This window comes from Oncorhynchus nerka, linkage group LG4, assembly GCF_034236695.1.
Source record: "Oncorhynchus nerka isolate Pitt River linkage group LG4, Oner_Uvic_2.0, whole genome shotgun sequence".
Classification (NCBI taxonomy): Eukaryota; Metazoa; Chordata; class Actinopteri; order Salmoniformes; family Salmonidae; genus Oncorhynchus; species Oncorhynchus nerka.
Window position 1 is genome coordinate 100,813,401 of NC_088399.1, and position 13,909 is coordinate 100,827,309.

At 49.5% G+C, this 13,909-nt stretch overlaps 1 protein-coding gene across 2 annotated transcripts in view; it reads right to left on the reverse strand.

The window, feature by feature from the left end:
* Window positions 1-366: 366 nt before the first annotated feature.
* The window catches only part of LOC115125061 (angiopoietin-2-like), a 154,496-nt gene continuing 140,953 nt past the window's right edge, over window positions 367-13,909 (reverse strand). For both annotated transcript variants that reach the window (XM_065018064.1, XM_065018062.1), the window contains one exon: window positions 367-1,066. In XM_065018064.1, the coding sequence (XP_064874136.1) occupies window positions 906-1,066 (161 nt within the window). In that variant the 3' untranslated portion in view covers window positions 367-905. The remainder of the gene's footprint in view (window positions 1,067-13,909) is intronic.

Below are 13,909 nucleotides of genomic sequence, written 5' to 3' on the forward strand. Positions count from 1 at the left end.
GTGAGGAGATGGAGCCACGGTGACGTAGTGAGGAGATGGAGCCACGGTGACGTAGTGAGGAGATGGAGCCACGGTGACGTAGTGAGGAGATGGAGCACGGTGACGTAGTGAGGAGATGGAGCCACGGTGACGTGAGTGAGAGAGATGGAGCCACGGTGACGTAGTGAGGAGATGGAGCCACGGTGACGTAGTGAGGAGATGGAGCCACGGTGACGAGTGAGGAGATGGAGCCACGGTGACGTAGTGAGGAGATGGAGCCACGGTGACGTAGTGAGGAGATGGAGCCACGGTGACGTAGTGAGGAGATGGAGCCACGGTGACGTAGTGAGGAGATGGAGCCACAAACACCACTACATTTTTTTTTTGTTATTTTATTTCGCTTATTTTTTCTGTAAAATAATGTTTTTTACCTTCTATCACAAATATACAGTTGGGAAAGTAAATAAGCTTGTAGAAACTCCTGTGTTTATTTATCATGCACTTTTATGAGAATAATTATCTCCTTTAAAAAAAGGGTTTTACAAAAAAAGGGTTTTGCATCTCTGAGTGGCGGGAAACAGTCAGGAAGAATTGCTGTTAACGTTTTCTGGACAGTGAAAGTGGAGTAGCAGTAAGCCATAATATGCCATTATGCATCTACAATATATGTACAATCCCATTTCTAAAACACACATTTACGGTGGCCTGTGTGCCATCTCAGCGGGAAACGTTTCTAAGACAGAATACATTTTCAGAAAATAACAGATCTGTTCTTTTCAAACACAGTCAATTAAAAACCTCTAAAAAACCTCCGGTATCATATTCCACATGTCTGGCAAAACATCCTTATTCGAGAAGCGCTCATATATCAGTCTGTGATTTAGTCAGTCGGGGTGACGTCATCGACGATCGCCGCCGTTATGCCTTTAGAAGCCTGCGGGTCGAACCATCATGGTGGTCACTGTAGTCATGAGGCTGGGTCCCTTCCAGTAGTACCACTTGATGCCGTTGTAACGGACCACGTTGGAGACGCCAGAGTAGTAGATACCGTTCAGGTTGGATGGACCACACGCCTCAAACCACCAACCTAGTGGAGAGGGGAGAGGTCACAGGTTAGAGGTCAGGAAGAGAGAGAGAGAGCAGAGGACCCACGCCTCAAACCCCCAACCTAGTGGAGATGGGAAAGGTCAAGGGTCAGGAACAGAGAGATTACACCAAAGAGGAAAAAGGAGGTCGTGTGGTCAAATAAAGGTCAAACTAAGCCATTTCATGTTTATGTACAACTTTACAAGAAGAGGAGCCAAACAAAGGATGAAAAATATAGTCAGACCAGTAAAACGTTTATTTATAAAAATTGGTATTAAGTAGCAGCAGAGAAGGTAGAGGATAGAGCAGAGGAGAGAAGGTAGAGGATAGAGCAGAGGAGAGAAGGTAGAGGATAGAGGGGGGAAGGTAGAGGATAGAGCAGAGGAGAGAAGGTAGAGGATAGAGCAGAGGAGAGAAGGTAGAGGATAGAGGAGGGAAGGTAGAGGATAGAGCAGAGGAGAGAAGGTAGAGGATAGAGGAGGGAAGGTAGAGGATAGAGCAGAGGAGAGAAGGTCGAGGATAGAGCAGAGGAGAGATAGAGGAGGGAAGGTAGAGGATAGAGCAGAGGAGAGGAGGATAGAGGAGGGAAGGTAGAGGATAGAGCAGAGGAGAGAAGGTCGAGGATAGAGCAGAGGAGAGAAGGTAGAGGATAGAGGAGGGAAGGTAGAGGATAGAGCAGAGGAGAGAAGGTAGAGGATAGAGCAGAGGAGAGAAGGTAGAGGATAGAGGGGGGAAAGTAGAGGATAGAGCAGAGGAGAGAAGGTAGAGGATAGAGCAGAGGAGAGAAGGTAGAGGATAGAGGAGGGAAGGTAGAGGATAGAGCAGAGGAGAGAAGGTAGAGGATAGAGCAGAGGAGAGAAGGTAGAGGATAGAGGAGGGAAGGTAGAGGATAGAGCAGAGGAGAGAAGGTAGAGGATAGAGCAGAGGAGAGAAGGTAGAGGATAGAGGGGGGAAAGTAGAGGATAGAGCAGAGGAGAGAAGGTAGAGGATAGAGCAGAGGAGAGAAGGTAGAGGATAGAGCAGAGGAGAGAAGGTAGAGGATAGAGGGGGGAAAGTAGAGGATAGAGCAGAGGAGAGAAGATAGAGGATAGAGGGGGGAAAGTAGAGGATAGAGTAGGAGGAGGGAAAGTAGAGGATAGAGCAGAGGAGAGAAGATAGAGGATAGAGGGGGGAAAGTAGAGGATAGAGTAGGAGGAGGGAAGGTAGAGGATAGAGGGGGGAAAGTAGAGGATAGAGCAGAGGAGAGAAGATAGAGGATAGAGGGGGGAAAGTAGAGGATAGAGCAGAGGAGAGAAGATAGAGGATAGAGGGGGGAAAGTAGAGGATAGAGTAGGAGGAGGGAAGGTAGAGGATAGAGCAGAGGAGAGAAGATAGAGGATAGAGCAGAGGAGAGAAGGTAGAGGGATAGAGAGGGGGAAAGTAGAGAATAGAGGAGGGAAAGTAGAGGATAGAGGAGGAGGAAGGTGAGGGGATAGGTAGGAGGAGGGAAGGTAGAGGATAGAGCAGAGGAGAGAAGGTAGAGGATAGAGCAGAGGAGAGAAGGTAGAGAATAGAGGGGGGAAAGTAGAGGATAGAGGAGGGAAGGTAGAGGATAGAGTAGGAGGAGGGAAGGTAGAGGATAGAGCAGAGGAGAGAAGGTAGAGGATAGAGCAGAGGAGAGAAGGTAGAGGATAGAGGGGGGAAAGTAGAGGATAGAGTAGGAGGAGGGAAAGTAGAGGATAGAGCAGAGGAGAGAAGGTAGAGGATAGAGGGGGGAAAGTAGAGGATAGAGGAGGGAAGGTAGAGGATAGAGTAGGAGGAGGGAAGGTAGAGGATAGAGGAGGGAAGGTAGAGGATAGAGTAGGAGGAGGGGTAAGGATGGGGGGAAGGTAGAGGATAGGGAAAGGTAGAGGATAGAGGGGGAAAGTAGAGGATAGAGAGAAGGTAGAGGGATAGAAGATAGGAGAGGAAGGTAGAGGAGGAAGGTAGAGGATAGAGGGAGGAAGGTAGAGGGATAGAGTGGGATAGGAGGTAGGAGGAAAGTAGAGGGATAGAGGGAGGGGAAGGTAGAGGGATAGAGTAGGAGGAGGAAGGTGGAGGTAGGGGATAGAGAAGGGAAGTAGAGGATAGAGGAGGGAAGGTAGGGATAGGTAGGAGGAGGAAGGTGGGGAGGACAGGGAAGGTGAGGATAGGAGGAGGAAGGTAGAGGATAGAGGAGGGAAGGTAGAGGATAATAGAGGAGGAGGGAAGGTAGAGGATAGAGGAGGGAAGGTAGAGGATAGAGGAGAAGGTAGAGGATAGAGTAGGAGAGGAAGGTAGAGGATAGGAGGGAAAGTAGAGGATAGAGGGAGGGAAGGTAGAGGGATAGAGGAGGGAAGGTAGAGGATAGAGTAGGAAGGTGGGGATAGAGGATAGGAGAGAGGAAAGTAGGGATAGAGGGAGGAAAGGGAAGTAGGATAGAGGGATAGGAGGAGGGAAGGTAGAGGGATAGAGGGAGGAAGGTGGTAGAGGGACAGAGGGGAGGGAAGGTAGAGGGATAGGAGGAAGGTAGAGGGATAGAGGAGGAAAGGTAGAGGATAGGAGGAGGAGGAGGAAGGAGGGATAGAGGAGAAGAAGGTAGAGATAGGAGGAGAAAGGTAGAGGGATGAGGAGGGGAGGATAGAGACGGAGGGAAGGAGTGGAGGGGATAGGAAGGAAGAAGGTAGAGGACAGAGGAGGAGAAGGTAGAGGATAGAGGAGGAAGGTAGAGGGGACAGAGGAGGGAGGGGATAGAGGAAGGAAGGTAGAAGTGGGAGGGGGAAGGTGGGGATGGAGGTAGGACAGAGGAGGGAAGGAGTAGAGGATAGAGTAGGAGGAAGGAACGTAGAGGATAGGGTAGGAGGGGGGAAGGTAGAGGGGATAGAGGAGGGAAAGTAGAGGATAGAGGAGGAGGGGAGGAGAGGAAGGTAGAGGAGGAGGGAAAGTAGAGGGATAGAGGAGGAAGGTAGAGGAGGGAAGGTAGAGGACAGAGGAGGAAGGTAGAGGACGGAGGAGGAAGGTAGAGGATAGAGGAGGGAAGGTAGAGGACAGAGGAGGGAAGGTAGAGGATAGAGGAGGGAAGGTAGAAGAGGACAGGTAGGGAAGGTGAGGGATGAAGTAGGAAGGTAGAGATAGAGTAGGAAGGTAGGGACAGAGGGAGGAAGGTAGAGGATGGAGGAGGGAAGAGGATAGGTAGAGGAAGAGAGTAGGAGGGGATAGAGCAGAGGAAGGTGAGGGGAGGAGGGAAGGTAGAGGGGATAGAGCAGAGGAGAGAAGGTAGAGGATAGAGCAGAGGAGAAGGTAGAGGATGAGTGAGAGGAAGGTAGAGAGATAGAGGGGGAAAGTGAGGATAGAGCAGGAGAGGATAGAGGGATAGGGGAAGTAGAGGATGAGGAGGAGAGGAAGGTAGAGGATAGAGCAGAGGAGAGAAGATAGAGAAGGGATAGAGGGAAGTGGAGGGATAGGTAGGAGGAGGAAGGTAGAGGGATGGCAGAGGAGAAGATAGAGGATAGAGGGGGGAAAGTAGAGGATAGAGCAGAGGGAGGAGAAGGTAGAGGATAGAGGGGGGAGAGGAAGTAGAGGGATAAGAGGAGGGAAGGTAGAGGGATAGGTAGGAGGAGGAAGGTAGAGGATGGGAAGCAGAGGAGAGAAAGGTAGAGGATAGAGCAGAGTGAGGAAGAAGGTAGAGAGAATAGACAGAAAGTAGAGAGAGAGAGAAAATGAGAGAGGAAAGGAGGAATAGAAGTAGAGGGATAGAGTAGGAAAGGGGAAGAGGAAGGAGGAAGAGGATAGATTAGAGGGGAGGGTGAGGATAGAGCAGAGGAGAAAGAAGGTAGAGAGGGATAGAGGAAGTAGAGAATAGAGTAAAAGGGAGAGAGGGAAGGGGAGAGAGCAGAGGAGAAAAGGTAGAGGGGATAGAGAGGGGGAAAGTAGAGAGAGAGAGAGAGAGGGATAGAGGAGCGAAGGTAGAGGATAGAAGAGGAAGGAGGAAGATAAGAGGGATGAGGAGAGGGAAGGTAGAGGGATAAGTAGGAGGAGGAAAGGGAAGGTGAAAGGAGGATAGAGAGAGAGAAAAGTAGGGTAGGAAGGCGAGGGATAAATGCGAGAGGAAGAGAAAATGAAGGATGAAGAGAGAAGAGTGAAGAGACCACGTAGGAGGAGGGAAGGTAGAGGATGAGGAGGAGGTAGGGGATGGGAGAAGGTGAGGATGAGGAGGAGGAGGGTGAAGGACGAGGAGGAAGGTGAGATGAAGGAGGAAGGTAGAGGAGACAAGGAGGGAAGGTAGGAATGAGAGGAGAGTAGAGATGAGGAAGGAAAGTGAGATAGGAGGAAAGAGTGAAGGATAAGTAGGAAGGAAGAAGAGGAAAAGTGAAAGGATAGGAAGGAAAATGAAGGGCAGAGGAGGGAAGAGTAGAAGATAGAGGAAGGAAAATGAAAAGGGGACAGAAAGGAAGAGTGAAAAATGAAAGGATAAAGGAAAGGAAAGAGTGAGGACAGAGGAGGATAAGGTAGAGGATGAGGAAGGGGAAAGACGTGAAAAGGAATGAGGAAGGAGGAGGAAGAGTGAAGAGACCAGATGAGGAGTGGACGGTAGAAAGGAGAGGAGAGAGGAGGGAAGATGGAGAGGAAGACAGAGATGAGCAGTAGAGGAAAAGAGTGAGGATGGAGAGGAAGAGCGGGATGAAGGAAGGAAGGTAGAGATGAGGGAAGGAAGAGTAGAGAGAGGGACAGGGAGGAAGAGTGAAGAGGCAGGAGGAAGGTGAGAGACGAGGAGAAGGTGAAGAGTGACGATAGGAAGGAAAGGTAGGGACCTAGAAGGAAGGAGGAAGAGTGAGGGACGATGAAGAGAAGAGTGAGATAGAGATAGAGAGGAAAGAAGGAAGAGTGAAGACATAGTAGGATGAGAGAGGAAAAGTAGAGATAGAAGAGGAGACGCGAGGATAGAAGAAGTGAAAGAGAACAAGTGAAGAGTAGGAGGAAAAAGTGAAAGATAAAAGGAAGAGAAAAGCCAAAGAGACAAAGTAAGAAAAAGTAGGAAAGGAAGAAGAGAGTAAAAGACAACGAAAGGTAGAGAAGTAAGCGTAAAGAAGAGCAGTAAAAGATGAAGAGAAAGAGTAAAGAATAAGTAGACAAGGAAAGGAGAGAGTGAAAGAGACAAGGAGACGAAGTAGAGAGAGACAGGAAAGCAGAGACAGGGAAGGAAGAGTGAGAGACAGAGAGGAAAGTGAAGACAAAAGGAAGAAGAAGAAGATGAAGAATAAGTACTGAGAAAAAGTGAAGATACGAAGGAAGCAAGACAGAGGAGGAGAGAGTGAGAGACAGGGGAGGAAGGTCAGAGGTACAGGAAAGAGGAGAGAAGGTGAGAGGATGAAGTAGGAGAGAGGAAGAGTGAAGAGATGAAAGATAAAGGAAAGGAGAGGAAGAGTGAAGACAGAGATAGGAAGGAGGAAATGAAAGGACAGAGAGAAGGCAGAGGATAGGAGAGGAAGAGCGAAGAGACGAAGTGAGAGAGGAAGGTGAGAGATAAGTGAGAGAGAAGGCAGAAGAGATAGAGAGGGAAGAGTGAAAATGAGACGAAGTGAGAATGAAAGAGGAAGAGTAAGGTAGAGGAATAGAGGAGGAGAGAGAAGGTAGCAAGAGATAAGCCGGAAGGAGGAAGAGTAGGGGATAGATGGGAAAAGGGAAGGTAGAGGATAGAGGGGATAGAGCGAGTAGAAAGATGAGAGAGGAAGGTGAGAGGGATAGAGGAAGGGAGGGAAGGTGAGGATGAGGATGGGGAAGGCGAGATAGAGAGGGAGGCAGAGGACGGAGGCGGATAAGGTACAAAGGATGAGAGGAGAGTGAATAGAGACGAGAGGGGAAGGAGAAAATGAGGATGAAGTGAAAAGGAAGGAAGTGAAAGGGACAAGTGAGGAGAGAGGAAGAGTAGAAGAGACAAAGGAGAGAGGAGAGGTGAGTAAAGGACGGGGCGATGAAGAGTAGAGAGAGAGTAGGAGGGAGGAAAAGTGAAGAGATAAAGTAGGAGGAAGAGTAGAGGATGAAGGAAGAGAAGTGAGTAGGAAAGAAAATGAGGACAGTAGGAGGAAAGGAAGGAAGAGAAGAAGAGTGAAAGGAAGGTAGAAGTAGGAAAGAGGGGAAAATAGAAGAAGAATAGAAGAGAGGCAGGAAAGCGAAAAGATAAGAGGAAGGAAGATGAAGATGGAGAAGAAGGTAAAGAGACAAAGGAAAGCGATAGAGATAGAGGAGGAGGCAGAAGAGTGAAAGGACAAAGTAGGAGGAGGGAAGGTGAAGAGATAGGAAGGAAGGTGGGGAAGATAGAGAGGAAGGTAGAGGATGAGAGGAAGGTAGAGATAGAGAAGAGGGAGGAGGAAGGTAGGAGGACAGGAAGGAAGGAGTAAGGAGAGGATAGAGGAGGAAGAGCAAAGTTAGAGGAAGGAGGAAGGTAGAGGATAGGGGAGAGAGAGTAGAGATAGAAGAGAGGAGAAAGTAGAAGATGATGGAGGAAGGAGAGGAGTAAGGAAGGAGGAAGGACAAGAGAGGAGGAGGGTAGAGGGATAGGGGAGGAGAGAGGTGAGGACAGAGGAGGAAAGGTGAGGATAGAGGAGGGAAGGTAGAGGATAGGAGGAGGAAGAGGAAGGTAGAGGAGACAGAGGAGGGAAGGGTAGAGGATGAAGGAGAGGAGGAGGGAAGAGAGAGATAGAAGAGGAGAGGAAAGGGTGAAGGGGATAGAGGAGGAGAGGTAGGTAGATGATGGGAGGAAGGTGAGGAGAAGAGGAGGAGGAGGGAAGGTAGAGGATAGGAAGGCAGAAGGAGGAGGGAAGGTGAGGATAGAGGAGGAGAGGAGAGTAGAGGGGATAGAGGAGGAGGAAGGTAGAGGGATAAGGAGGAATAGGAAAGGGAGGGAAGGTAAAGGATAAAAGGAGGAGGAAGGTGAGATAGAGATAGGAAGGAGGGAAGGGGGATAGAGGAGAAGGTAGAGGATAGAGGAAGGAGAGTGGGGATAGGAAGAGGGAAGGTAGAGGATGAGAGAAAGGAGGGAAGGTGAGAGTAAAGAGGAGGGAGCAAGGTAGAAGGGATAGAGGAGAGGAAGGTAGAGGGACAGAAAAAGGTAGAGAATAGAGGAGGAAGGTAGAGGACAGGAGGGAAGGTAGGGATAGGGATGGAAGGTAGAGGATAAAGGAGGAGGTGAGGGAGAGGAGGGAAGGTGGGGATAGATGAGGGAGGTGGGGGGATAGAGAGGAGGAGGGAAGGTAGAGGGACAGGGAGGGAGGTGAGGATAGAGGGAGGTAGAGGATGAGGATGAGGAAGGTGGGGGGATAGAGGAGGAAGAGTGGGACCATCGAGGAGGAAGGAGAGAAATAGGTGAGGAAAGTAGGGATAGAGGGAAAGGTAGGGATAGCGGAGGGAAGAGGTGGAGGATAGGAGAAGGTAGAGGATAGAGAAGGGTGAGATAGAGGGAAGAGGAGGAAGGTAGAGGAAGGTGTAGGAGGGATAGAGGAGGGAAAAAATGGAGGAAGGTGGAAGATAGAGGAGGAAGGTAGAGAGGATAGGAGAAGGTAGAGAGATGAAGGAGGAAGGTGGGGATAGGGAGGGGAGGAAGGTAGAGGGATGAAGGGAGGAGGAAGAGAGACGATAGAGGAGGGAGGTGGGGGACAGAGGAGGAGGGAAGGTAGAGGATGGAGGAGGAAGGTAGAGGACAGAGGAGGGAAGGTGGGGATAGAGGAGGAGGAGAAGTAGAGGATAGAGGAGGAAGGTGATAAGGATAGGAGGAAGGTAGAGGATAGAGGAGAGAAGGTAGAGGATAGAGTAGGAGGAGGAAGGTAGAGGATAGAGAGTAGGAGGAGGGAGAGGATAGAGGAGGAGGGACAGGTAGAGGATGAGGAGGAGGAGGAAGGTAAAGAGAGGATAGTAGAGAGAAGTAGAGGAGGAATGAGGATGAGAGGAACGGTAGAGATGAGAGAGAGAGTGAGATGAAGGAGAAGAGTGAGGACAAAAGAGAGGAAAGAAGTAGAAGACAGGGAGAGAAGCGAAGATGAAGGAATGGAGAAGAAAGTAGGAAAGGACAAGAGGAAAGAGAGATGAGAAGAGGAGGGAAGGATAGAGGATATGAGAGTGAAGGAGAGGAAGAGGAGGGAAGGTAGAGGATGGAGGAGGAAGCAGTGAGAGATGAGAGGAGGAGGGAAGGCAGAGGATGAAGTAGGAGGAGAAGGAGAAGAGATGAGGGAGGGAAGGTAGAGGAATAGAGAGAGGAGGAAGAGGTAGAGGATGAGAGGAAGGAAGAGGTGAAGTGAAAAGGAGAGAGGAAGATAGAGATGGAGGAAGGAGGAGTGAAAGATAGAGAGGAAGGAAGGAAGAGGAATAAGAGAGGGAAGGAAGAGTGAAAGAGATAGAAGAGAAGGGAGAGGAAGTGAGTGAGGAGAAGGAGGGACAGAGTAGGAGAGGAAAGAGTAGTGAAGACAGGAAGCAGGAAGATGAAGAGATAGGAAGAGGAGGGAAGAGATGAAAGGGAGGAAGGAAGGAAAGTAGAAGAGTAGAAGGAAGAAGAGTGGAGATAAGGAGAAGGAAGGAGAAGATGAAGAGGGAAGGAGGAGGATAAAGAGGAGAAGGAAGGAGAAGATGATAGAGTGGAAGGGAGTGGAAGAGCAGAGATAGAGGAAGGAAGAGAGTAGAGATGACAAAGGAAGGTAGAGGAATAGGAGGGAAGGAAAGAGGACAGGAGGATAAAAGGAAGGAAAAGTAGGGGATAAAGGAAGGAAGGTAGAAGAGATAGAGAGGAGGAGGGAAGGTAGAGGATAGAGGAGAAGGAAAGGAGTGAAAGATAAAGGAAAGTGAAAGGAAAGAGAGGAAGGATAGGATAAGAGGAGGAAAGGGAAGATAAGGAGGAAGAGTGAGGAAAATGGGAATAGAGGAAAGAGTGAAGAATAAGAAAAGTCGGAAAGGAAAGATTAAAAAACCGAAAGAAAAATAGAGAATAGAAAAGGAGGAGGTAGAATGAGGAGGAGAAGGTAGAAGATAGAGAGGAGAGTGAGGAAAGGAGGGAAGGTAGAAAATAAAAAGGAGGGAAGGTGAGACAAAGGAAAGGAAAGATAGAAAAGGAAAAACAAAGGAAGATGTAAAAGATAAAGGAAGGTAGAGGGAAAAGGGAAGGTAGAATAATAGGAAAGAAAAGTAGAGGACAGAGGAGGGGAAGGTAGAGGAAGTAGGAGGAAGAGTGAAAGGACAGAGAGGAAAGATAAAGGACAGAGAGGAAGGTAAAGGAAGAGGAGGAAAGGTAAAGATAAAGGAGGAGGAAGGTAGAACAAAGGAAAGAAAGTAGGAGAGGAAAAGTGGGGATAGAGGAGGAATAAGGATAAAGAGATAAGGAGGAAAGAGCCAAAGGATAGAGGAGGAAGGTAGAGATAAAGGAGAAAAAGGTAAAGATGACAAGTAGAGGAAGGAAAAAGTGAAAAAGAGTGAAGAGATAGGAAGAAAAAGGGAATAGGAAGGAAGGAAGGGAAGATAAAGAGGATAGGAAAAAGAGTGAAAAGAGATAAAGCTAAGGAAAGAGTAGGAATAAAGAGGAAAAACAAGAGGAATAAGAAGGAAGGAAAAAGTAGAGATAAAGTAGGAAAGGAAGGAAGAGAGAAAGGAGGGGAAGAGGACGAAAGGGAAGGTAGAGATAAGGGGAGGGAAGGTAGAGGGATGGGGGAGGAAGGTAGAGGGACAGAAAGAGGGAAGGTAGAGGAAAGGATGAGTAGAAGGAGAGGAGGGATAGGAGGAAAGTGAGGACAGAGGAGGGGAAGGTGAGGATAGGAGGAGGAGAAGGTAAGGAGATGAGGAGGAGGGAGGGAAGGGAGAGGGATAGGGATGGGAGGAGGGAAGGTAGAGGATAGGTAGGAGGAGAAGAGTAGAGGATAGAGAGGAGGAGGGAAGGTAGAGGATAGAGGAGGAAAGGTGGAGGATAGGAGGAGGAGGGAAGGTAGAGGATAGAGTGAGGAAGGAAGGTGAAGGAGTGATAAGAGGAGGAAGGTAGAGGACAGATGGAGGGAAAGGTAGGGACGGAGGAAGGGAAGGTAGAGGATAGAGGAGGAGGAGAAGGATGAGGATGGGAGGAGGAGGGAGAGGATAGAGTAGGAGGAGGAAGGTAGAGGATGAAGGAGGGAAAGGTGAGGATAGAGGAGGGAGGAGGAAGGTAGAGGATGAGAGGAGGGAAGGTAGAGATAGAGGAAGGAGGAAGGTAGAGGAAGGAAGTGAGGAGGGAAGGTAGAGGATAGAGGAGGGAAGGTAGAGAGATAGAGGAGGAGGAGGAAGGTAGAGGGACAGGGGAGGGAAGGTAGAGGATAGGGAGGAAGGTAGAGGATAGGAAGGAAGGTAGAGGGATACGAGGAGGGAAGGTAGAGGGATAGAGGAGGGAAGGTAGAGGATAGAAGAAGGAGGGAAGGTAGAGGATAGAGGAGGAGGAGGAAGGTAGAGGATAGAGGAGGAAGGTAGAGGGATAGAGGAGAGGAGGAAGGTAGAGGATGGGAGGAAGAGTAGAGGATGGAGAAGGTAGAGGAGGAGAAAGCCTGAGGAAGGGAGGAGGAGGGAAGGTGGGAGGATAGAGGAGGGGAAGGTAGAGGATAGAGGGAAGGAAGGTAGAGGGATAGAGGAGGGAAGGTAAGAGGATAGAGAGGAGAGAGGGAAGGTAGATGATAGGGAGGAGAGAAGTAGAGGATAGAGGAGGAGGAGGAAGGTAGAGGATAGAGTGAGGGAAGGTAGAGGGATAGAGGAAAAGAAGGTGAGGATAGAGGGAGGAGGAGGAAGGTGAAAGGATAAATAGGAAAGGAAAGGAAGGTAAAGGATAAAGGAGGGAAGGTGAGGATAGAGGGAGGGAAGGTAGAGGAAGGTGGAGGAGGAGGAGGAAGGTGAGGGAGATGAAGGTAGGAGGATAAGGTGAAGAGGATAGAGGAGGGAAGGTGAGGATAGAGGAGGAGGAGGAAGGTAGAGGATAGAGGAGGAAGGAGGAGGATAGAAAGAGGAGAAGGAGGAGGGAGAATAGAGGAGGAGGAGAAGGTGAAGATAGAGGATGGGTAGGGACAGAGGAGGGAAGGTGAGATAGGAGGAGGAAGGGAAGGACAGAGATGGGAAGGAAAATGAGATAGAGGAGGAGGAAGGTGAGGACAGAGGAAGGAAGGTAGAGGACAGAGGAAAGGAAGGTAGAGGAATAGGGAGGAAGGTGAGGGGATAGAGCAGGAGAAGGGAAGGTGGGGGATAAAGTGGGAGGAGGAGAAGAGTAGGGGGATGATAAGGAGGTGAGATAAGGGGACAGAGAGGAAAGGTAGAGATAAATGGATAGAGGAGGAAGGTAGAGGATAAGAGGAGGAAGGGTGAGGATAAGTAGGAGGAGGAAGGTAGAGGGATAGGGGAGGAAGGTGAGGATAGATGAGGAGGAGGGAAGGTGAGGATAGAGGAGGAAGGTGGGGATGAGGAGGAGGAGGGAAGGTAGATGATGAGTAGGAGGAGAGGAGGTAGAGGATGAGTAGAGGAGGAGGGAAGGTGAGGATGAGGAGGGGAAGGTGAAGGATAGAGGAGGAAGGTAGGGGATAGGTAGGAAGGTGAAAGGAGATGAGGAGAAGGTAGAGGATAGAGAAGGTGAAGAGGATATAGGAGAGGAAGGTAGAGGATGGTGGGAGAGGGAAAGGTAGAGGGGATAGATGAGGAAGGTGAGGATAGAGGAAGGGAAAGGTAGAGATGAGAGGAGGGAAAGGTGAGATGAGGAGGAAGGTAGAGATGAGGAAGAGTGAGGATAGAGGAGGAGGAGGTAGAGGATAGGTAGGAGAGAGGGTGGGAGGATAGAGGGAGAGGAGGGGGAGGCAGAGGGAAGAGTGAGATGAGGAGGAAGGTAGAGGATAGAGGAGAGGAAGTAGAGGATAGAAGGAGGAAAGGTAGAAGATAAAGGAGGAAGAGTGAAGGATGAGACAGAGTAGGGAAGGTAGAGGATAGAGAGGAAAGTGGAGAGGACAGAGGAAAGGGTAGGTAGAGGATAGAGAGAGGAAGAGGTGGGGACAGAGTAGGAAGGCAGAAGGATAGAGTAGGAGGGAGTAGGATAAGGTAGAGGACGGACAATGATAGAGAGAGAGGGAAGGAAGAGGATAGAGGAGGGAAAGTAGAGAGAGGAAAGGAGGGTAGGGATGAAGAAGAGAGAGGAAGAGCAGAGGAAGGAAAGTGAGAAGGGACAGAGGAGGAGAGAGGGAAAGATAGAGAGGAGGAGAAGTAGAGAGAGGAAGGAGGGAAAGGTGAGGATAGGAAAGGGAGGAAGTAGGGGACAGAGAAGGAGAGAGGAATAGAGGATAGGAGGGAAGAGGAAGGATAGAGGAAGGAGGAGGGAAGGTGAGATAAGCAGGGAGGAGGGAAGGTGCAGAGGATAGGGGAGGGAAAGTAGAGGATAGAGGAGGAGGAGGGAAGGGTGGGAGGGATAGGGTGAGGAAGGGAGAGGACAGAGGATGAAAGAGGTAGGAGAAGAGGTGAAGATAGAGGAGGGAGGAGAGAGGACAGAGGAAGAGGAGGGAAGGTAGAGGATAGGGAGGAGAAGGTAGAAGAAGAGGATAGAGAGGAGGAAGAATGAAGAGAGATAGAGGAGGGAAGAGTGAGGATAGAGGAGGAGAGGGAAGGTAGAGGATAGAGGAGGGAAGGTAGAGGATAGAGGAGGAGGGAGGAAGGTAGAGACAGGATGAGAGGAGGGAGGTGAGAGATAGAGGAGGAGGAGGAAGGTAGAGGATAGAGGAGGGAAGGAGTGAGATAGGAGGAAAGGTGAGATGAAGAGGAGGAGAGGGAAGGTGAGGATAGAGGAGGAAGGTAGAGGATGAGAGGAGGGAAGGTAGAGGATGGA